At 45.0% G+C, this 24,584-nt stretch overlaps 1 protein-coding gene across 6 annotated transcripts in view; it reads left to right on the plus strand.

Moving 5' to 3' along the window:
- Window positions 1-3,583: 3,583 nt before the first annotated feature.
- Window positions 3,584-24,584, plus strand: part of ALS2CL (ALS2 C-terminal like) — a 47,862-nt gene continuing 26,861 nt past the window's right edge. The window contains exons 1-3 of one of the 6 annotated variants that reach the window (XM_030478674.2): window positions 3,584-3,692; window positions 23,223-23,331; window positions 24,212-24,404. In XM_030478674.2, the coding sequence (XP_030334534.1) occupies window positions 3,690-3,692; window positions 23,223-23,331; window positions 24,212-24,404 (305 nt within the window). In that variant the 5' untranslated portion in view covers window positions 3,584-3,689. Of the gene's footprint in view, window positions 3,693-11,670; window positions 11,691-11,754; window positions 11,774-12,712; window positions 12,802-13,119; window positions 13,141-22,639; window positions 22,809-23,222; window positions 23,332-24,211; window positions 24,405-24,584 lie in introns of those variants that run through there. The other 5 variants (XM_030478700.2, XM_030478709.2, XM_030478684.2 and 2 more) reach the window with 5 other exon arrangements.

Below are 24,584 nucleotides of genomic sequence, written 5' to 3' on the forward strand. Positions count from 1 at the left end.
CTTAAGATTTGGCTGGACAGGGTGCTGGGCCATCTAGTCTAGGTCTGCTTTACCTAAAAACGTTGGACCAGGTGAACCTTGAGGTCCCTTCCAACCTGGTTTGCTATGATTTTATGATTCTTCCATACTCATAATTTCTTGTAGTGTTCTTTACCGGGAGAAGCCTGGGATTTTAGGTAAGAAAACAAGCAATGATATCCAGGAGGTTCTAGTCACTTCTGCTACTGTGTTGTAGCACTTTTAGAAAACTAGTCAAAATTTCGGGAAAAATAGCTCCATCACAAATTAATTATTCTACAAACTCAAATAGGCCAGGCCAGCTTTAAGGTTTACATTACAGATTAGGTTGTGAAGGTTAAAGGAGGGTGGAATGATGCGCATTGCTCCTTTTGCAGTTGAAAAAGTTTGGTTCTCTGTTGCTTTTGTGCTTGCTGCAGACTTACATGGTGACTGTTAGCTGCTGTGTTCCCACTCATGAGATGATTGGAAACTCTGTGCTCAGAAAATCGGTATAAGCTTTAGGTGCAGCGGAAAGGGAATGCAGGATGCTGTGTTATGAACTCTCATCAGGAGACAACAGACGGTGGCAGCATCGAGGCAGGGAATTATGCATCTGCTTCAGAAATTGCGCAGCTTAGTCCTCCTTTTCCACATGATAATCCAGTTTGGGACTCTGAGATCCTAAGCAGTGGTTCACCAAGCTGGTTTTAATGTTTTTCAGTTTGATTTCTTAAGGAAATGGGGCATGATACTTTGCTTGCCAGTCTCCTCCCACTGTCCTACCTTCCGTCCTCTGGACTTCTAAAACTCTGCAGTTGTTTTAATTCAGCTGAAATTGGCCAAGGGATAAATGCCTGGGAGATACTGAGTTTGTGTGTTTCACTTATTAAAAAGTATGCTGTTGAGTAAAAGATTAAATCAGTTGTAGTCCCCATAGAAGGAATAAGTATAGCATGTGGACAATCCTTGCTGGACACCCAGAGGATCCACACTGGGCAGAGATGCTATGACCAGCCAAGCCATGAAGAGCTTTGGTATCTGCCTGCATCTTGCTAGACATCAGCGAATGGAACTATGGGGCATAAATCCACAGCAAAGTGGGCTGCCAGTCCTGCTGCTTGTGGGACTGCTGCTTCTTAGAAAACATTGTCTAAGCACAGTACTAGTCTGCTTAAGAGAAGCTTGTGGAAATACACCTGCCGTGCCTTGGGTCAAATGCAGTTGAAGCTCCCTAAGCCTCTGGGTTGCTATTTCCAGAGCGCAGTTTATTATTAGTGCCTTGCCCACGAGCTGGTAGTTCAACACTTCTCTCATCCTTTTATCTGTGGGCTCTCAAGAGGTGTAGATTTTTGGAAGTTTGGTTTTTCAATGCACTGAGCAAGTGAGACTGTGATTTTCCTGCAGCTGATGGGGAGCTCTCTCCTCTCTGCATGCTCATGAACTAGGCCTGCCATGGCATCAAACCACTGCTGGAATACATTTGTGCCAAGAGCTGTGCAGTAATAGCACAAACAAACCTGATTGATTGTTTTTCATCCAACCTCCAGATTTCTTATTCTATATATGGGTCACTGGTGCAGAGTGCGTCCTTTAGTTTTCAGGGGGGGAAGAAGGTAGTAGATTTCTCCAGACTCCAGACCTTTCAGCACTTCATAATTTTATTTCAGCTTCTTTCCTTTGGACGATTTGAAAATTCCTGGAGTAGGTCAGAGCAGAATCTCCTGCTGGGATTTTAAATTATAAGATTTCATGTTGGCCTTCTATTTATTTGAGCTTTCAGAGGGGGTTTTGTTGTTGTTTGGTTTTGTTTTTTTTTCTTTGTTTGCTTTGTGGGATTTTTCCTTTGTTCTTTTTCATGACAAGGAAAACAAACTCTTCATATGCAAGCATCTACTTCTAATTTGGAGACCTGACCCCTTAAGCTGGATATTTTGTAGTGATCTTTTCTCATATACAGACCTATGAGCAATGACCTGTCACTGGATAAGGTTACTCATAGCCCACACTGCACATGCCATTACTTACTGATTAGTGGATGACCACCAATCTCTTAGTGAAACCACAGGCACTGTTAAACTTGTCAGCTTCCTATTTATAGCTTGTGACTTTTGCATCCTCTTGGGAAATAAATGAAATGTGGCTCTTGCTAAATGTGCCACCTCACCATTCGCTATGGCACTGATGTTGCTACGTAAAAAGCATGACAGTGCCGCTGGGGGGAATGCCACAGTCTTGAACTGCAAGAGGAGAGTTTTCTCAGTGTGGCAGCAAGATCCCTGGGGTCAAACCACTGAAAGGGGGTGTAGCTTTTGCCTGAATCATCTTCTCCCCCACCCTGAGGCTTCTTTGCTATCTGTTTGTATCTAGAATGATGGGCAAATGGATGAAGAACCACAGGGGACTTGAGGTCTGGTCTCCCTGGAAATGGGCCGAGCATGTAAGAAGAGAGCGGGGAAGTGAGTCACCTTGCTTTATTCTGGCTTTACTGATATTGATATCTTCAGAGAGCAGCTGTGTGTCCCACATGTGCTCGTGCTCACTTACATGTCGTAAACCTGTTTGCAGGCACTGTTGACAGAAATCTGAGACTGGACCAGTGGGTAACTTCTGTGCATGTCACAACTCTGTTACGCTGCTCATTCTGCTGGGTACACGCTGCTTCCCTTCCTCCATGTGCTTCAGAGCACTTTGAAGCTATAATGATGGGCACTGTGCAGGGTTACATCATTTAGAGAGAAATAACACTTTGCCATGCAGAGTGAATATTCCTAAATGAGAGGGAATAAGGAATTTGGGGAAGATGCAGGGTCTGCTTTCCTCTCAAGTGTGGGATCACCTCTGTCCAACCACCCCCAGAATCCCCAGTGGCCTCCAGCAATCACTTTCAGGCTTTCTCTGCGTTCCTTGCTCTTCTCCCAGAGCAGCGAGTTCCCAAGCCCATGTGCTTGCCTGCTCTCATGTGTGTTTGGAGATTTTCAGGGAGACCAGGATACCAGATCCCCATCGCTCTTCAGCCCAACCACGAGCAAAAAGGGGCCATCCCCAGAGTAGGGGAGGATAGCTGGGAGCCAGGAGAAGGGCAAAACCAGGAGAAGGGAGGAATGGAGCTTCTTGAATACCTTTGGCAGCAGTTTAATCCCTAGAGCATGGTGAAATGTTTTTCCCTTCATTTGCAGATCCCCTTTCTGTATTTGAAGGTTGCCCTCTGTCTCTGCAGACTGCGGCTAGGAAACCTCCTTTGTAGAAGAGTGGAGGCTGCATTTGTTTTCAGCTGGCTCCATCATAAATTACCTGCCCTGTGCACCGCAAAAGACCAACCGGCTTTCCTGCAGAGCTGAAGGCAAACTTGGGAACATCCCTAACACTGGCCTACAGGGAGCAGCAGCCACAACACCCGTCCGTGCCTGCTGTTTCCCTTTAAATTCTCTAAAAGCTATTCAAGTGTTGAGTTGCTCACTGAAATTTAATGTGGAGGCTGGCCAAGCGGTGGCAGCCTGCCAGGGGTTTCCATGTCTACCAAGAATGTTTTGCAGTGCACCTTGGGAGAAGAACATTACTTCCTTGAATTTTTTTCTTCCCTTCCCTTAAAGTGAGTAAATAAAGCAGCTGAAAAGTTAGAGCAGGGAGCTTTCATTGCCAGCTCCCCTTTCCATTTCCATGGCTACATATCCTGGCTGACAGCTCAACCCATGGTAAGGTGGACTTTTTGCTCAGGTGGGGTTCAGCTGCTGGGAGATGCTACTAAACTGTTGTTGAAGTGGTCTCGTGGGAGACTGTGGTCCTACTGCAAAAGATTCAGCTCTGTTCCATGATGATGATCAGGTGGTTACAGCTTTGGAAATGGAGTCATATTCCGTGTGTGACAGTGTCTCTCACCAAAGTTTATTGCTTGGGTATTTTGTAGGGTTAGAAAAGGGTGCATCTATGTTTTAAGATGCAAGACAGTTTGGGGAGGCTGTGAGTTCAGCAAAATCCTACCATCTGTGCCTCTGTAAAACAGGGATGTTGCTCATTTCCTTGCTTGCATCGAGGCAAATATTCACAAAATCTTTCCTGGTGCTGATAGTGTGTATGCTGCGGGAGTGGGGCATAATGCTGCGATTCACAGTAACACTGTGGGACAAGGTGCTTTTGTTTCTCCAGCACCATGTCTCCTGGCGGTTGGACTCTTCATGTAGCCAACGTGCCTCGTGGTTGGAGGTGGCTTCCAGCCCAGTGGGACAGGGCCTTGCTATCCCCATTTAGCTTCTGAAGGGAGAGGTTGGACACGGCCAGTGTGATGCACATGTGAGGTCACTCAAAGGCAAGGAGGGGGCCACCAATCTCATGTGGCTGCAAAAAGAAGGTAAGCTCCTCCTGGTCTGCTCTATCTCCAGGCACACTGTTGTACCCACTCATCATTGCTTTTACAGCAAAGGTCTATGCTGCTATCTCCGTTGGGGATTTGGGGACTGGGAGGGATAGGAATCGGGGGAAGACTGGGCCAAAACTTGTTCTGCTCTTCAGAGTTGCTCATGTGCTGGCTGGCCCTTGTCATTTTCTCCCACACTGCCTGTGTTTGAGGAGAACCTTTCCCAGCCCTTTCAAATCAAATGATGTCTTTCTCAGGAAGTATCCATAAAACCCATCTGGGTGATGGGGGGAGACTGGTCTTGGCCACAAGAAATGTCTCATGCACTAAGAAAGGGAATGTAGTTGATTTCTGCTCTCCATCCTCCAGTGAGTCTCTGGCCTATCTGTAGCTTCCCTTTCTTCTCTTTCATATCTCCACATGCCAGATACCTCTGGCTATCAGATTGCTCTGATCCACTGCCAGGGTGCATCTGGCACAGCTTCCCAAGGAGTGGGAAGCAGGCCCCAGCATTGAAGCTGGGGTTGTGCCACCCTGCTTGGAGCATTTGGAAGAGCCCTGGTAAAAGTCACTGTCCTCCTGCAGTCAGCCACTGCAGACCTTTGGGCCATTCCCCAGCTGGGCTGCTCTGCAGCCCAAAAGACTCATGCAGTTAAGTACTTGCTTATCTCACGGGTAACACTTCTCTTCTCCAACGAAGGCAAATTTTCATGTTTTCAGAGCCAGAAGGGTTGTAATCATTCTGCTACAGTGAAAGAGCAATACAATGCACTTTCTAATTACTATTACACAGCTTTCTGGAAACTTGTCCATCCAGCTAACCACTGAAAGGCTCAAGGTTTCAGGGAACTTTGCACAGAGCAAAGTTCTGAGCTAAAAGATGACAGCTTGGTACCAACATAGCAAAGTAGGTTTCTTTCTGTCTGGATTTCTGGCTCCATGCATGTATAGCAGTTCCAATGGAATCGGGACTGACTGCCAGAGGCAGTTTTCCTCTTACCAAGTCTGTGGAGTAAGAATCAGAATTGCTTTACTGAGCAGTAATATTAGTCATGTAACACCATGTGGTATGGTGTTCCAAGTGAGCTTGTCTTTGGATGGGATGTGGGACTTGATGTGATTGCAGAGGTGTTGGTATCTTCCCAAAGTGTCTGTAAACCATCTGGGCTTTCCAAAGTTCGGAGAGCAATGTAGCACCCTGACTGCTGGATGGCAGCTATGGCCAGATGGGTGGGCATCCTGACTAGTTGCTCTGCCCTCGGAGAAGAAGCAAGTACCACAGGTCACATGGAGGGGGACACACCTTGAAATGGTGACTATCCCCACCATGACCATCTAGCTCTCCTGCCTTGGCAGCCTAATCTTCTGTGCTGTGTGGGACAGGGGGAGGATGGGACCAGTTGGTGCAGCTCATGATGCACGGTTTCAGCACCACCTTGTTGTAGCTGGCGTTTGTCCAACAGGCGAAGAAACTGGTACAGCTTGACTAACAGGCACAAGGAGACATGTTACTTTTGGGTACTTTTTGGTCCTTGGATCAGGACCAATGTTTTGTTCCTTCTGCTGGTGGCCAGTGTGCTCCTGTTTGGTTTTGTCCCTTTCCAGCTCTTCCTTACTCTAAAGAGAACGAGGTGCTACATGGTGAAGGCCATCAGCCAACAGCTACTGTCTGTCCAGGGTCTTGTCAGTGCCTTGGATGACCTTGCACTTCTGTAACTTCAAAGCTGTAGCAAATCCCTGCTGGTGATGGATGTTTGGCAATGCTGGTGATAAGAACTGGGTCTGCCATAGACAAGGTACTGCATGGACATGTCGTCGGAGACATACCAGGACCAACTGCTGTCTAACAGAGGAGAGCATGAGTGGAGTAGACTTGCCAAAGGTCATGTAAGCAGCTGGGGAAATGGTATCTAGGTCATCTGGCTGCTCAGCTAAGGTTGAAATGCCTAGACTGTGCGCGCTTCATAGAATCATAAATGGTTTGGGTTGAAAAAAAGACCTTTACGATCATCGAGTCCAACCATTAACCCAGCACTGCCAAATCCACCACTAAACCATGTCACTAAATACCACATCTACACATCTTTTAAATCCCTCCAAGGATGGTGGTACCCCCTTCCCTGGACAGCCAGTTCCAGTGCTTGACAACCCTTTTAGGGAAGAATTTTTTCCTAATAGCCAATCTAACCCTCCCCTGGTTCAACTTGAGACCATTTCCTCTTGTCCTATCACTTGTTACTTGGAAGAAGAGACCAACCCCCACCTCACTACAACCTCCTTCCAGGTAGTAGTAGAGAGCGATAAGGTCCCCCCTTGAGCCTTCTCTTCTCCAGACTAAACAATCCCAGTTCCCTCAGCTGTTCCTCACCGGACTTTTGCTTCAGACCCTTCACCAGCTTCGTTGTTCTTCTCTAGACATGCTCCAGCAACTCAATGTGTTTCTTGTAGTGAGGGGCCCAGAACTGAACACAGGATTCAAGGTGCAGCCTTGTCAGTGCCGAGTACAGGGAGACAGTCACTCCCCTCATCCTGCTGGCCAAACTATTTCTGATACAAGACAAGATGCTGTTGTCCTTTTTGTCAATGCTGTGACATTTAGTTTGCATCTGAACTCTCTGACACTGAGACTGGAGGTTGTAGGAAGAGTCAGTCTCTTAGCTTTCTATGGGGCTTTCCTTCATAAGGGATAGAGTGTGGTAAGGAAAAATGTTAAGTACATAGCGATATCTACTTCCATACCTTTTCTCCTATGCTTGCTCTGTGTCTGTCCTGCTCCTGGCCATTCTTATGCTGCAATCTGTCCCTGGTCTTGTCTGACTGTCATCTCTCTCATGGACAGGAATACAGACACAGACACATAACTGTTTGCAAAGCCTGTTACCTAATTCATCTGTGCATCCTAACATGAGTCTGGAGAATTTCTAGAACTGTTTTATTTCTATACTGATTTACTGCTGAATGGTAGCTCAGATGAAGAAAACATGCCTGTACCATTGTTGATCCCAGTTTCTCATTCCTTGTTTTCTAATCACTCCTGCCTTGCATGCCTCTCTTACCCTTCAGGGTAAAAGCTTGTGTTGCCTCAGTGAAAAGAATAAGGACAAGTTTGATTATCAAGAAGATTGTGAAACTTCTTTTGCATGAGATATGAATAATTGCACACTTAGCTCCTGTTTCCATGCATAGTTTCCCAATGGCATGCACAAATACCATGCTTCTGGGCTTGCAAGGCACTTGAGTTAAAGAAGTACTTGCTTGGATCAGACATCCACCTCTATGTTAGAGTCTCCTGGGTAAGTGAGTCTGAGTACTTCAGCTTGTTGCTCCTGTCTGGGGTGGGTGCTGTGTCAGACCCTTAGCTGGCAAAAGCATAACAGATCCAATGAGGTTCCAGCTGCTATGACTGCCCTATCCCTCACCAGAGCCTCAGGAGGTCCTGTGGCATGCCTGTTTCAAGGCAGCAGAAATATCAGGTTTGTGCTAGCTGGGATTATAGGCCTGGTGCTATCTTGCACTTGCTTCCTCTATTTTCCCAACTCAGTCCTCTTTTACTTGACAGTGATGTACATCTGAAACTTTTGGGATGTCTTGAGGGGTAAATGAGGCTGCTGATTTTTTAAAATAGCTTTTGGGAAGGAAAAGAAAGCTATATGATACTGGGGTTCATGCTGGGAGGAACTATCTTTTGCTGGAGGAAAAAAAAAAAAGGCTTATTTTTCTCGCAGCTTCAACCAGCTTCTCCCTAGGGGTAAGCAGGAGCTGAGGTTTCTTTGGGCAATGTCTTGGGAATGAGAGGCTGCAGACTGCTGCTGCTCTCGGGCATGCTTCAGTAACACTGTATAGGAGCTGGCATAGTCATGGGTATTCTTGTAACTTGAGTGAGTCATAAAGCAGTTATTTCCAGAATGGTTGGTTTTTGTTACATGGGGTGGTGTTGCTCTGGTGATAGAAAGATGTGCTGACCAACAGAGCTGACTTGGCATCACTGGCCCCAGAACTCAAGAGTTTGTGCGGTACCTAGTTTCAGTAGAAGAACCTGGACTATAAATAGGCTTTGGTTAGAAAAGCCAAAACAAATACTCCTTGATGGAAAAGGCAACTTGATTTGGGGAAGCTGTATTTGAAGGAAATTATGAAGGTGGTGAAACACTCTACAGTGAGGGTGCCAAGGCACTAGAAGAGGTTGCCCGGAGAAACTGCAGATGCCCCATTCCGTGGCAGTGTTCAAGGCCAGGTTTGACGTGGCTTGGAGCAATCTGGTCTAGTGGAAGGTGTCCCTGCCCATGATAGAGGGAGTGGAACTAGATGATCTTTTAAGGTCCCTTCCAACCCAAACCATTCTGTGTTCCTATGAAAGGAAACATTTTCTCATGAGGTACAAATTAAGGTGAGATTTGGTGGAGGCTTCTCTTCTCAAGTCTAAAACCCCTAATCAGGAGGAGCAAGGTGAGCTCCTTATCTTGGAGTTTTCTTGATTATACCTATTTTGGATTTCTAGAGGGATAAAAGCTTTTAATTCTCATAGGTGGTTAAATGCCAATTTGCTGTGCCATTTAATTAAATTAAATCTCGGAGACACTATGTTCATTGGTGCCACTGCACTGCAACTGCCTCTCTCTGATCCCTTGAGCAGATGTTTCTAGTGACATTGCTAAGCCTAGCTTTAAACCATGTCCCCCAGAGTGGCACATGCAAGCACAGGAAACAAAGATTTAAAACTGAGATCAAGCAAGAGAGCAAAACATAGAGCCTGAATCATCTGATACTGCTGTCTGTAGACAAATGGATGCTAGTAGCATCCCCTGATCTTCTGGCTAGAAATGATATCATGTTTATGTTTAAGATCTGCGGCTGCAGATAGTAAGCAACAATTTCATTAATAGTGATCTGGTCAGATCATGGGAGGTAGACCTAGAGTGACAGGAAAGATTTCTGAAGACTTCTGTAGAAAACCACTGTGTTTATTTAATAAAAACTGTTACTAGAAGAAACTTAGTTCTGACAAAATTCCAGGCATGGACTCCTTAATTCAAAAAGAAAAGCTGCATCTGTCAATGTGCCCCTGATTTTTTTGTTATTGTTTTATTGTTTTACAACTGAAAGACTCTCAGGTTTTACTTTCTTATTTTAATTTGAGTTCTGAAACCAACATAAGTTTCCAAGTTAAAAATGGGATGTATTGTCTTCAGGTTGATCAGGACCAAAACTTAGCTATTTGCAAAATATGCCCTCAGGTATGTTCTTCCCCATCCCCAAATCAAAGCAGGGTAGGGAAACAATTGCAGTATTATGTTAACAAGATGAGAAGCTGTCTTATACACAGCCTTAGATGGTCTTCAAACATCTGTGTCCTCATCGCTGTCCTGTCTACTGCAGGAATGTTCTGGATAGAAGTGCACTGTTGACACTTAAAAATTTTATCAGCCTTTCTTAAGAAATACTGTCTAATATAACACAATACAACACAATATGGGTGATGGATCATGCTGTTTCTCACTCTTCATATCCAACCCAGACCTAATCTGGTCTTAAAGGCTGGATGTCAAGACATGTCAAGTAGCAGCAAACCACTGTCATTTTTTTGCCCTGTGTTTTAAGGTAAAGCAACAAGAATTAATGCTGTAACCTGTGGCAGTCTGATAGCTGTTGCACAACTGAGCTGCCCATGCAATGGAGACAGGTTAGAGGATGGTGGGAAATAGCATGGTCTAGAAGCTGGAGGTCCTATCTCTGTTGAGGACAGCATGTAGGGGGCAGGAATGTGAAGCTGTTCAGAGGAAGATAAAGCAAATTCCTGGCTGTCTGGTTTGCTGTCATAGGGCATCCAAAGAAGCAAGGGCGATTAGAGCTGGGGAGAAGCTGAGAAAAAGAAAAGCAGCAAATGAATAGTAGCATACTTGAGAAATGGGTTGCATGGATCATGACTTGCCTTGTCCACATCCAGAAGGGATATTTCTGACCTGAAATGCAGATGCATAAACATTAGGACTTGGGGCTTCTGCTGCTGCTCATTTGGGGTAAGGCTGATAAGCAGCCTGGAGGTCTTAGACCAAACATGACATTTGTGCGAATTCTGAGCATTTCAGGAGAACTAGCTGAGTGACAAAACAGAATTATGATGAGGAAACGCAAGCAATAGAGGTGTCCCCAGCCAAACTGATACACCCCTTTGTGTCAGCACAGTTTTAACACAGCTTTACCACACTGGAGTTAAAAAGAATAGTGGGGGGAAGACATGAATCCAAAACATGCACCACAAGCCACTTTACCAAAACTGTACAGAAATAAGCCACAAAGCTGAGCTTCAGGCCCAGACCCAAATGCACTCTGTAGATTGAACCAGAAGACATTAGATGTTCCAGTATTTAAAGGGTGGCTACAAAGAAGACGGAGACTCCCTTTTTACAAGGAGTCATATGGAAAAGACAAAGGGTAATGGGGAAAAGTTACTACTGGGGAGATTCTGACTGGATACAAGAGCAAAATTTTTCACAGTGAGGACAACCAGCCACTGGAATAATCTCCCCAGCGAAGTGGTGGACTCCCCAGTGTTGGAGACACTTTAGATTCTGCTGGACCGCATGCTGGGTCATCTAGTCTAGGTCATGCTTTGCCTGGAAACGTTGGACCAGATGATCTTTGAGGTCCCTTCCAACCTGGGGATCTATGATTCTATAAAATGAAGGCGGGCTCTGCAGTGTCCATCTCTCTCAGCATAGAGCAGAGTTCATAGGCCGTTCGTGCAGTGCGAAAGGGGAGCTGGAGATCTCCAAACCTTTGTGTGCAACAGGAAAATGCTCAACAGTGGAATCTCTGAAACCTTCCCCTTTTTCTGAAGGGTAGGCACTCTTGTAAGTTCTGCCAGGGAGCAATCTCTGTCCGTATGGGGTCTGGAGCCTAGGAAGTTCTGGGATCAAGCAGCTATGCAAAGACTTTGAAAAGATTTGAGGTGCCTGTCAACCACCCAGTCCCTTGTGGGGAGAGCACTTTCTCAGGGTGTGCAAAATTTGATTTTATTCCAAATTTTGGACTGCAAGAAAAAGGACTGTAATTGTGCCAACATCCTAATCACCAGCTCTTTGACTTCACAGCTTGCAGAGCAGGTAGGAGGCCGGCAGTGAGCTCATTGCGTACTCATCCTTTCCATTCCCTGGCTGTGTCCGTCCCTGGTATTGTTCTCTGATGTGTATAGGGTTGCTGCTCTGCCTGCCTGTGTAGTGTAAACCATTATGCTGAGGCAGACAGTGAGTTATGGGCACATCCTTCTCTGAAAAGACCCCAGGAGTCCAGGAAAGTGGAAAGGAAGACAACACAATAGAAGAACCTCTCCAAACAAAAGGTGGTTGAGGCATCTCTTGTCTCCTGTTACACTCCTAGCATCCTCGCTATAGAAACGGTCTTGTCCTGATCCCTCAGCCTGCAGTAAGTTCCAGTAGTTTGTAAAAGTCGTTTAAATCATATAGCTGGGGAGGAGGCAGGCTGCTGAGTCGTAACATGTCAGAGAGCCTGGGAAAGAATGGGGCTTTGTTAGTTCTCTTCAGCATGCTTTGAAGCAGAAGGGGAGGGCATGGAGCTTTTGTCGGGCAGCATATCTACTTTCTCTGGTGTGGAGAGTGAGCGCATGGTGGCAGCTGCTGCTTTGACAGAATGCTTGTGGGGATTTGCTGTAACTGAGCATCAACTGGAAAAACGCTTTTGTGCTTTAGGAAGGTGGGGTGGTGGGTGAGCTCCAGTAGATGGGTCAGGGAGGATGCCAGGTCCTCCTGATAGATGGACTTGGGGGTTTGGGTTTGGTTTTAGTCTTTTTTTAGAAGGAAAGGAAATGGTTACTGCTGGCTGAAGTGTAGCAGAGGGCAGACTTTGCATGCATGATGTGCAGGCTGTCACAGGCTTCCAGCAGCAGGCTTTGAATAGGAGGAAATGTCCCATTTCCCAGGGTTTCCGTCTGTGAGCTGTGGCAAGTGCAGAAGTCCCACGAGGGGAGAGACTGGCAGAACAAGGAGAAAAAGCATAGGAGCATCATTTGGCAAACTGCTATGGGAATGAACTGTAGGTGAAAAGGGATTAGAGCTGAGAAATGCCACTGCACAAAGGAAAACACATCCTGTCCTTTTTCCTTTCAGTTTGCTGTATTTTAAGTTTCCCTGGCACACAAGAACAGAGATCGCAAAATTTCTTATCCTTTTAGAAAAGGCAAATAACAAGCAATTGCTTTAGAAACCCTATTTGCATGGGTTTCGTAACTGTGTCTCCGGGCTCTGTGGGTGTCTCATTTAATGAACAGGCCCAGATCTGTGTTTCAGCAAACGAGGCGGCCAGACGTGGGAGGGAAGGGTGGGAGGGGAGACTGGCGGCTCCGGGAGGACCGAGTGTTTCAGGACTCCGAAGCTCAGAGGAGCTGCTGCATAGCATTTACTACGGGGGAATTCTAATTGGCTACCTTATGCAAGGTACGTTGCTCTATACGATGGTTATTTTTGGGTTTCGTGACCAGTGTTTGCTGGTTGGTTGTTTTCCCATTGACCTGAGGCTTGTTTTTATGCTTAGCTGTGTACCACAAGAGGGTTGTAAGATCAGCTTTAGCAGGCTGAAGGGATTATTGAGGGTAATATGCTAGCAGGAAATATCCTAAAGTAGAGTAAAGTTTGTGTTTTCTACAGGTAGAAATTTTACCTGTGCAAGTGACCAAGGGTGTGGAGTGCATTTTCCTGGAGTGTAACATGCACTAGCATGCACCGCTGTACTTTATCTACTTTATCGAGACAACACACTGGCCTTGCATAAAGAAGGTACCTTGTCTTCAAAGTAGTTAATTTCCAGTATGGTCTGTACTTGAGGCATTAAATCTTTTGTTTGCTTTCACCTCCTGTTTTCCAGAAAGGGATGCTGGAGAAGCATGTACACGCGCTGTCCCTCTCCTGCAGGCAGCTGCCTGATCCTGGGTGTGTTGGGGCTTGCTCCTGTGTTGAGGGAGAGATTTTCCACCCGTGCCAGGCAAGCAGGCAGCCTTGGTAACACAAGCCTGATGAAGTAAGGCTGGAAACTGTGCATTTGTGCTGGGGTCGCACAGCTTGCCTGGTGGAGTAAAGAAACCGATACCCAACTAATTAGTCAGGGTGAGAAAAGCTGATAAGCTCATCAGGGTTTCTGCAAGGGAGGGAAGTGGTCAAAAGCTTGCAGGTGTCTTAGGTGAAAAGTCTGGCCAAAGGCCCAGTTATAGGGGAACAGTAACATACTTAAGACTTCCAAAAAGTAACAAACAACTAGATGTTTAGAGCCAGAAGAGGAGGAGCTTTAGTTCACAGGAGGGACTGTTTTTAAACTTTAGCTTAGTTTAATTTGGACCTGAACCAAAGCTGTGTCTCTTTGTCTGTGGAAATTTCCTATGGCCTGGAAGCTTCCTAGACCTTGCAGCGGCTCTCTGAACTTCATAGTTTCCTTCTTGCTACTGCAATGACTTCAATTCCCAATGAGCTGAAAGACAAGTTTTTTGAAGAACTGCAAGGAAATGAGGCAAAATTGTCCTTCAAGACCCTGCCTTCAATTTAGTAATGCTTTTTGGAGGCAAACAATACCATCAAGTTTAAGAGGAACAAGATAAATTGAGGGACAACAGGTCCGTACTAGGAATAGGGTTGCACCTTTTGAGATCCTTAATGCAACAGTTGGTTGTTGAGCGAATACAAGAGGAATGAACCTCAAAAAGTGGCTAAGCTTATGTTTGTTCTCTAAATAACAGCTCTTATTCTTACTGCCAGACTTGCTGGACCACTGACCTGACTGGGTTGGGTATTGTTTACATTCCTCTTGAATTGGAAAGGGCTCATGCAAAGTACTTTGGGCTCAACAAACAGGAATTTTTTTGTGAAACGGTTTTGTCAGAGCTTCTGGGCAGCTCTTCGGGTCAACAGAAGACCTGAGTTCTGGCACTCAAAGCACTTCAGTGAACTGTGGTGTCTTTGGAATGATGATCAGAGGTGAGGAAGCACCAGCAACTCTTTGAAAGCCTGTCCTGTCTTCAGTAGCTTATAATTTGTCTTCCAAGAGCACCTAAAGGTTTTGATGTGACACTAGAAGCTTCCTGCTACACTCAGTCTTTTGTAAAGGCCTTGGGCGCTAGAAGAAAGAGGAGGAAAAATTTGGCAGCTCTTCATTCAGGGTGGTTGTTGGTGTTCCTGGATGTGAGTTTAAGGGACCCAAACGGAAAGGAGGGGAAGGCTGGGTGCAAGGATTAAACTGATCCAAGCAAGTCTGTCTGTTTTTAATCCATTCCTGTTCCTTTGCATGGGCTTCAGCCCTGCCCTGTTTCTGGCAGGTATTGGCAATGCTGTGAAGTGCCTAGGATTCACATGGGTCACTTGGTAGGGCAGCTCTGGGAAGTTTTGTAAGTGGCATTTTGTAGTGGTATTTTGCAAGCTTTTAGGCCTTGCCTCTAGTGTAAGCGAATATTTGTGAGATGGGAGGAAAGGTAAGTAGTGGTGTCAAAGGGGAGCTAGAAGATGGATCCAGAACTTCACTCCTGAACATTTGGTGGAGCCAGCCATCTCATAAGTGGCTTTTGTCACCATTCTGTGGTGATTTTCTGTCTTTTAGCACAAAGGAAGTGAAATCCCCTCTGGTCCTACTGAAGTTCTTCAGGTGCTGAGTGGAAAGGATGGTTCAGGGGATGACACTACTGTACACTGAACTCGATCCCATCTGTGAAGCAGTTCTTCTACCAGCTCTCCCATTGTCCCAAGGGACACTCCTCTGATACTGTTTGTGCCTCTGGGTTCGTTTCTAGGCTGTAATTTAGACTCTGATACTCAGGGTCTGGCTCAAAACTGCTTCGATGTAGATGGTGACACATTTTCTAAACCCTAGATTTGTAGCACTCTGTCTCTTTTCTTGTTTGGGTTTGTTGGGGCTTTTTTTGAGGCTATACTGAAATCCCATTTGCTTTGGAAAAGCAGAGTAAGCATATTGGGAGTATGTGGTCAAGGGAGAGTAGCTCATGCTCCCAAAGCTGGTACCAGAGCTGTGACACAAAAATTGTCCCTAGCTGTTATCTTTTGCCTTTCCCATATTTCTACTCCAGTGGAGAATTACTGAGTTCTCTCTTCTCATGATCTCCTTTCCTTTGCTGCCTCTATACAACCTGTAGTTGTTTCATTTTAGCTTGGAGTTTCATCTAGTAACTCCAAGTCATTCTGTGTTCTATGAGAGTTGCTGGGTCAAAATAGTTATGCTTCTGCATGCATAAGCTGCTTGTAAGTGGTAACAATAATGGGAGCTACAAGGCTGTGGGGGATTAAACCACTAAGTAAACATCATCTCACCTGTGGGCCTTATCACACTTGCCTTGCCATTTGCAAAGGCTGAATGATATCCTTAATTGTGGTGAGAGTGATTAGCTTTAGTTGTCAACAAGGGTCTTATTTGAGCTATTTAATTCTGTATTTCCTGAGAGAGACCAGGTATTCCCAAAGGTCCATTCATCTCACTAAGGCTGGATTAAGTTGGTTACAAAGGGTGCCTGGGGTAGGTAGTTGTCCTGATTTCAGTTCGGATAGGGTAATTTATTCAGCCTTCAGACACCCAGAAGAGGCAGATGGATTTTGTCCTTTTGAAATCAACCAGAGGTTTATGTTTGTGTTTGTTGTGCTCAGGGGTGAACTTCCTAAGGAAGGGACATGTGCTTCCCATTTGGTTTTGGGGAAGAAAGAGAAAAGCTGGGTCAAATAAGGTTTCTGTAATGCCTCTGCATTCCCTGTTTCTGCAAAATAAAGGAGAAAAACACGCTACCCTCCCCCCACATAGCTTCCTGTTTTTCTGTGTTAAAGGTGGACAAAGACAAAAAGTCTGGGAGAAAAAAGTTCTCCTTGAGATGAAAAATCAGTTACTGCAACTTCAGTGCTTTCTGAACAGAGTACTGAATGCTTGTTTAACCCTTTGTAAGCTCCCGGCCACATACTACTATGCTAAATTTGCTGAGATTTTAATGTGGTCAGCATTTTGACAGCCTTGCATTGTCTCTTCTTTCAGTGCTTGGGGTCCTGCCATGCAGGTGACCAACAATTTTGAGTGGTGCATAAAATCAGCAATATCAAGCCAGGCTATCCTACCTCTTATAATGCAGAGCATGCCTGGAGAAGAACACCAAAAAAAGTGGAAAGGGTTGTAGTAATACTTCATCTATGTTTGCTTCTTGCCTCCTCAGGGACTTCCTGAGGTGGAGTTGATGATGCTTTTTTTTTTTTTTTAAGTAGCTTTTAATTGATTTTTCCTCCATGGACTTGTCCAGCTGCTTTTGAATGCATGTATAGTATTCTTATAGCAATGACAGATTCTTGTGGCAGTGAGTTTCATGGCTTAATTAGGCATGGTGAGTTCAAATGTCCTGCTGTTCATCCTGAGCTGGCCCTATTGCTTGAGGGTAGAGGTGATTGTGCTGTGATCCAAATGTTTGCTGTGTGGCCACGTCTGTGCAAGAACCTGGACCAGCCAAAAGCCTGAGGGTCTTGGATTCAGGGTGGCAGTCTAGATGGGTTTGTTAATTTTCTTGTGTTTTCAAACTGTGCCTGCCTACTTTCATTGCTGTCCTGGTAAAGAAAATGTTGAACCATACCCTGCCTAGTTTCATCACATGGCTGGCATTGGCACGCTCCCTGTATCCTATACTAAAGCCTAATCCAAGTAACTGCTACCTCTGTTCTTCTCTTCCTCATTTTCATGCTGCTAAGGGCTATCTTGGGATTTATGGTTTTATTGTCTTTCTGCCCTCTTTATTCCCAATTACCTCTTAACTCACACATTGTGTGTTTGTCTGCTTATGAGGTGGCTCCAGTAAGTTGAACTCTAATTCATCCCAAGTCATGACCATCTGAGGCTTGATAAGAGCAGAGTCTGAATGGGAGAATTTGCTCCAGCGTGTTGGTGTTGGTTAAACAAAGTCTGGAATTGTTTTTCCACATGACAGAACGGTCTTTGTACCAGCCTGAATGCAGGCTGAGCTGGAGCGTGACATGTGAGGGAAGGGATGTCTGTTGGGAACACAATTACAATACATGAGGATACTTGGCCCTAGGAGAAAAGCAGCAAAGGTTGGGACAGAAAGAGGAGCAACGTCTCGGCATTGGCCACCAGAGTTTGCCCCCGTGGCATAAGGAGTTTATGGACTCTAAGCTGGCACTAACTGAATGAGGAGATTCCACCATGCTCCTAGGCATATTTAAGTGATGGTGCCTTAAACTATGCTGGGGAAGGATTCAAGTTAAAAAGTAATCTGGCAAAGAAAGCTAGGGTCCTTGGTCCATGCTCAAATAATCTTTCCTTTCCCTTTGCACCTCTTAAGACCAACTCTTAATGTGAATTAATCTCCCCCTCAGTCTAACAATAAATTTTTAACAAGTTTACCTGCTAATTTCCACGGGAGAAACTCCCTACTGGCAGGTTTTGTTCAGAGCTGTATATTATTCTGCCTGGTACTGTGCATCCTTTACAGCCATACAGCTTGGGGAAAGACATAATGCTCATTCAGAGGGTGAGTGAGTGATTAAGAGCAAGGGAGGAATTTTGGGCATCTAGAAGATTTCAAATGTTTTAGGCTGTATCCTGCTGCAAAGTGGAGGGGCATTTACCAGTCCAAGTCTAAGTCCCCATGCTCTATATTGCATTCTTAGACAGTTTTAGATGCTTTAGTTAGAAGCAACACCATCACTGGCATGAGAGAAAGTGACCTAGAGAGAAAGTGAAAAGCAATATCTGAGGAGGAGTTTCAGGTTTCCCCTGACAAAAAAGTATCTTTAGTACATCTTGGCTTCAGTTTGGAATGCTTTTATTTACTTCTTAACCAGAACTTGAATTAAAGCAGCTTTATCCTTGCTGCTGTAAAGATGATGTACTCACTTGACATGGGCTGTAGTAGGAAGGTACCTCTTCAGCTGCAAGGCAGCAATAAATTGACAGCCTTTCAAAGGGCAGGGAAGGGAAAACTTGGCCTATTTGAAGACTGTATGTAACCAAGTGATGGACTGGCCCTGTTTCTGAGGCAGTTAATAGTATAGACTATTAACTGCAAATATGGATGAGATTGGAAGGGCTGCAAAGGCGCAATGCCTTTTAGGATGGATGATGCACGGAAAGGGAAGAGTTTAAGGAGGGGAGGGGCTACAGCAAATGTGGTTGCGGCACTTACATCCCACCTGATTGAGTTAAAATGCGCTAAGCACTCCCTAGATCAGGAATAGTTCGTGACAGTTTTCTTCCCTCTGATAAGTGTTTTTGTTGACTGGTAATCTTAACTTTAGCACAGAGGGGGATTCACAAGAGGAAGATGGATAATGAATAGTCATTCTGTGGATGTCCAGTTTGTTCCTTAATGTACAGGAGCTGATAAGATTGTTTGACTAGATGCGTTTCCATGAGAAACCTTGTGTCACATCTAAAATATATGGGGCTTTCCAGATATTTTCCTGGTGGAACAGCTGCCTCAGAGCTACAGACTCTGAGGCAGAAAGGGGTTCTATACAAAGCTGACATTGAGCCTCAGCATTCCACCAAAATGTCTCTTTGCTTGGTTTCCTGTCTGTTCCACATATCCTTCTGGTAATTTTCTGAAACTGGGGATAACAACCTGTTGTGGTTCCTTGAGACATATATTTTCCTGCTGAAATGTTCATTGAGCACCTTACTTAGGCCTTACTGAGGATGAATGTTCCTCCAAATGACCCAGGCTCCTCACATCTATTGAATGCTCAGCAACCACTTAGGCTGGCGTTAGATGCTGCATCATCGTTTTACTATTTTTTCTTCCCTCATTGCCATGCTGGCAGGCAGGCCAAGAATGAGATAAGCCACAGAGATCTGGTGACTCCTACAGAAGTTGTTTCTCAAGGTCTTTTTCCTGTTTCTATGTAAATGCCATTATATATGTTAGAGGTCCCTTCTCTAATTATGGACCTGTGCTGTACGGCTTTCTTGTACCTTCATTTAAGGAGAATAAACGGATGTGTCTGATACTTTGGAAAATGTTCTGCTAGGGAGATCTCATTTCTCGTGAGAGCCTGAAGCAGGCTGGTGGTGGCTGTTTTGTTTTGCCAGTAAGAGCCTCCACCTTCAAGGGATATAGAATTTCTGATTTTGCACATAAGCCAGTTGCCGTCATGCAATGTGCAGCTAGCAGACCCTTCATTGGAGGTGCACCTCCTTCAGTGCTGGCCATCACGTGTGCACCGTCCTCAAAGGTCTTGACTCTCTAGTGACAGAGCCATGCATGAAGAGCAGAATATAACCCTATGAACAGCCTTCAGGGTGGCTCTGCTCAAGCTTGCCTTGCCCTGCACGGGGCAAACACAGAATTGCAAAACCCCCAGGTCACATGAAAGCTGTGTCCAAGCTGAGGGAACCAGCACATGACAGCCCCAGGTTGCTGCTCAGTGCTCCCATCACCCAGCAGCACTGCAGTTTGCATTCAGTTTTTCACACATGTGAAAGTACAGCATGACCTCCACATGCCTTTGGACATTTCCAATTGTTTCCTTTGCCCTCTGTGGCTGAACCAGCGTTGGTTTTGTTCTCTAGGTGATGAACTCCAAATTATTTTTTTTTTGCCTGACTGGGCTAGAATTAGTGTGCAAATACTGTTCTTGCAGAATTGATGGGGAAAGCCTGGAAATGCTGTCTGAAACTCGTGCTTTCCTTATTGGGTGATGTGATGTGGCAACTTAGGTCTTTTTGTGGTACTGGAAGGGCTGTTTTGAAAGCTGACTGGTGCTGCTCATCCATTCAGTAAATGATCCCTAACTGTTGTGTTCAGGCTGGAAGTAGCCTACAGATTTTTCCAGGATGGGTGAGATCATGATGGCTAAAAAGAAAGAAACACCACCAAACCCAAAACATTGAGTTAAATTTGTATCAGGTTATATTGGAAAAGAGTATCCAAATGCTCCTGTGTTTTGCAGAGTTGGCTTGGGTGTCTGTACAGTGCTGCTACTGCAGGGGTTTCTCAACCCATGTCCTGCACCATGGGCGTCCTTTCTGGTTATCCCATAAGGTCTGAGCCCTGGTCTTCATGGGTAATAGACCCTCAATGACCTAGGATTGTAGATGGGCAGGAGGCAGAGCGTGGGGCGAGCTGACCAGTTGGGACCGGTTGGAAGGGGCGTCCACATCAGTAGGTCCATTTTGGACATACATAGTTCTTCTTCCAGGTGACCATTACAGAAGTAGCCAAATAACACTTAGCCTGGGGCAGTGATGTTTCTATGGTGTTTGGCTTGTGTTCTTCAGCCCTGAGGATGCTCCTGAGCCTTCTGTCTCTGCCTGTGGACTATTGTGGTCCTGTGGAACAAAGCTGTTTGTATTTACACGTTTGGTTTGAGTCATTCAGTTTACATTAATCTGCATGGAATGAATGGGGGGCTTCTCTGGTTGTGTTGATAAGAGAAGAGTTTGGGGAAGCCTCCGAGCCTGGCATCTAGCACCCGTTCATTTTGTTTTGCATAGGATAAAACGTTTTCGTGCAGAATTAAATAAGGACCAGGTGGAGACACCCTCTCATATTGGAGCCATCTGAAATGAAGGTATCATCTTCCCTTTTTCCCTAAAACCAGACAAAAGAGCCAGCGTTAAAAAATATAAATAAATCTACCGGACTGTTACTCAGTGAGCCTAATACGACCCCAATGACTACCTGTGGGTCTGCTGAACCATTTAAAAACTAAATGCTGCCACATATCCAGCCCAATTTTATTAACTGATTAAGCAAGCTCCTTACGCTTAAAAATTTCTAACAAGTTTGAGTGCTCTCTAGGACCTGTGAGAAATAACTTAATCTTTGTGTCTACAAGACAGGGGATTAAGTGATGGCAAAAACAAACTTTTAGATCTGTTCTGTCCTCTTGCTACTCAAGTGAGAGATGCCTGGCTGCTGGTTTGTTTTGCTGTTCCCCTGGCTCTGTTGCCTTCACTGGGAGGAGCCAGGAGGAGTTTGGATTCCAGCTTTTTGACCTGTTTGCATGCATACAGCTTTCCTCTGGGATGAATTGCTGCTGTTCCTGCAAAAAATAGCCTTATGGTCATGTAGACCTTGATATATGAAAACTTGCGAACTAATGAGATTATGGAATTTTTTAATGCTTCCCATTTTTCAGACAATAAAAATTTCAGAGGCAGTGGTTACTAAGGAGAAAACATTGTCATTCATCTACAGTCAGTTTTGTCTGGTTCTGAACAACCACTTAAAACCACGCCAGCTAACTGTTAGAGCAATGAACACTTTGCAGTTTATGACATAGTTTCAGCCCAAGGTCCAGGATGACCTGAAAAGGGAGTTCCTAAGCAGAATTTGGTGACTTTAGGGAACTCAATCTCTTATTCAGCAAGGAATCCACCCACATGCGAACCTTAAAAATGAGATGTTCCCGCCCAACTTAGTCACCCCACCCAGGTGACCTTTTGACAGTCCATGCTGAGATGTTTGAGGTATTTCTTCCGTCAAAGTACAAAGGCTTCTACGTCTAGCTTCCCAAAATTTCAACATAAGGAGAATGAATCTCACCTATTGTTTGTAGCAAGTGGGTAGAGGTTCAAGATATCTTAGAGTACACCACAAGCAGATAGCTTCAGTTCAGCTATTCGTGGAAACAATCTAAAGGCTATAGTTACATCTGCATTAGTAAATAAATGCAGTCTATCCCATAGCTAAGTAGTTATTGCATAAGCTATACATAGTTAACTTCTCCTTACCTCCCAAACCAGCATGACTGTGTGCAAGCTACCTGTTTCAAATGGTCCCGGGACTGTACTCTGGGAATTCTGGGAGAGGCACTAGTTGGCACACAGCAAAACTGTGCCAAATTCTCTGCTACTAATTTAGCAGTGTAAATCTTTGTGTCATATCCTCGTTTTCTTACTATTGTGAATGTAGCCTTTAAGTGTGCACTACAACCAGGGTAAAGGCAGGATAAATGTGGACAAACCATACTCAGTCTCTTGAGTTTTCTGGTTTGCTTCACAAAGTTAAAAGAATCTCAGAGGTTTGTATTTTTATCGCCATTAGTAATGATGGTAATTCAGAATCTGAATCAACCGATTCTGCCCATAGTATCTCTGCCACTTGGCCTTTTTACAGAGCAGTCTCTTATGACGTGTTATTAGCCGGCTGTGTTAATTTCTCTGATAAATTTCTTTCGGGAGGTAGGGCTCGGAAGGAGGAAGCTACTGGAGTTTGCTCACGTGGGTTTGCTGGCTTTTTTGTTAAGTGCTGCCCACTTCCACTTTAAGCAAGCTTTCCTTGTTGATGCAGCATTTGTGACATACAACCAGCAGTGCAGAGTCTTACTTGGAAAGGAGTAACACCAGACCCCTGTTCCTCTGGAGGACTGAATGTTTAGGCATGGCTGGCACAGCTCTGCAGCTCCGCGCTATAGCTTTTAGTGCCAAAAGATGTGGACAGAGACACTGGAGCAAAAAACTGGTGAGAGATATGGGAAGAGATGCTTTACTTCATCCTTTGCTGCTTTGTACTTCAGGTTTTTTTTTTTTTCTGGGAGAATGAATCTGGCACTGCGCAGGATTAACACATATCAAGAAGTTTAGGGCCTTTTCCAGTCATGTGGAAGAGATAATGTGGCCCACCTGAGAAGATCTTCAATTTGAGGCATCAAGAAAATGGGCTGTTGCCTCTGTTGTCTTCTGTGACGCTGGCTCGTGTTGGGCTCTTTGATTTCTCTTTCTTCTTTCAACATTTTCAAATGCTCTGGGGAGAGCAATTACACCTGTGTGTGCTGTCAAGAGCAGGAAAGGCTGGTTGTTTGCAATGAGTGCTGAAGCCTTGTTAGATGGATTCTCTTGCTAGGGAGTTTACGTGTATTTTCTGTGTTGTGTCCAGGACATGTGCACGGCTGAAGCAACTGCATCTCTGCTCCAAGTGGAGGAAACCTTCTCGGCATGCCTGGCACGGATAGATGCTCTCATCCTCAAGCCTCTGCTCCAGGCAGGTAGGTCAGAGAAAACTACTTTTTTGTCCGTAGTTCTAGCCTTGAGTCACTGGCACACCTATGAGGGAATTTATAATTAAAACTTGATGGCTGAGGACTTGTTGGAGGCTGGTTTGCTAGAGAATGTGGTATGTAAAGATCTTTCATTTAAGATGGTGAGCTCTTAAGGATGCCTATGGCCTCCTTAGGTTCAAGCCTAGGACTGTGGTTCCTGTTAATTTAGAGGTTGATCCAGATTCTAACCAGTATCAATCTGTTCTGAGGCTTGTTTCCAGCATGGTGCGGAAAAATCCAAACTGCGTCTCACATGCGACCTCTAATCCATGCCCATTCTGCTTCCCTGCTCTTGGTCCATGGTCATGCCTGTCTTTGAAGGTGGAACTTGTGGGTGCAGGTTCTCAGCTGGCAGTAAATCAGAGCAGCTCCACCGAAATAACAAATTCATATAAATATTCACAAGCCTGTCTGGCCAAAAGCGGTGTGACTGGATTAGGCCTGTAGGGTGGTTCCCTCTTACATCACTGCCTTTTTGGTCTAGCCTTCAAGGAGACTTGGAACAGCCCTTCGGGCCAGGGGCAGAAAATTTTCTGCTGGTGCTCATGTCTGAGCTGAGGCTGAGCCTCTCAGGCTGCCCTGACCACATGCCCCACAAGAATGTGAAGGACAAAGCCTTAGCACGTATAGCCCATGCAATTACTCACAGGGACACAACCCTAAATAATCGTAATCTCCTTCCTCCCTGTCATTGTTTTCCTACAAGAATGTATGTGCTTTACACTGAAAAATTGGAATGAGTATTAGATGTAGGCAATGTTTTCTACAAGATTTCTTGGGAGTCAGGGGTTTCTGAGAGCCTTTTTCCTCCATCTTTTCATCAAAGAGCCTAGTGACCAGAAGGGAAAGGAGAACTTAAAGCTCTTCCTGCTCCTGAATGACCGATTTCAAGCTCTCTGGAACCTTACAGAAGAAAATTACCGGATTCTGAAACAAAAATGCAGCACCTCTGAGTCATTCTGCATCCAGGACATTTACACTGTCTGGAAAGGAGACCTGTTTCTAAACCTCTACATCCAGTAAGTATAGAAGCATTTTCAGTAGCTGAAGGGACCAAATTACCAAATTTATCAACTTGTAGGTTGGTGCAATTAATTTATGCATTTAATTTGTTCAGTCCTGTCCACTAGTGTTCAGTCATTAGGTCAGGGAAGTGGTTGCATTCACTGCTCATGGCAAGTGATGTGCAAACAGGATAA

Source organism: Strigops habroptila, chromosome 1, assembly GCF_004027225.2.
Source record: "Strigops habroptila isolate Jane chromosome 1, bStrHab1.2.pri, whole genome shotgun sequence".
Taxonomy (NCBI): Eukaryota; Metazoa; Chordata; class Aves; order Psittaciformes; family Psittacidae; genus Strigops; species Strigops habroptila.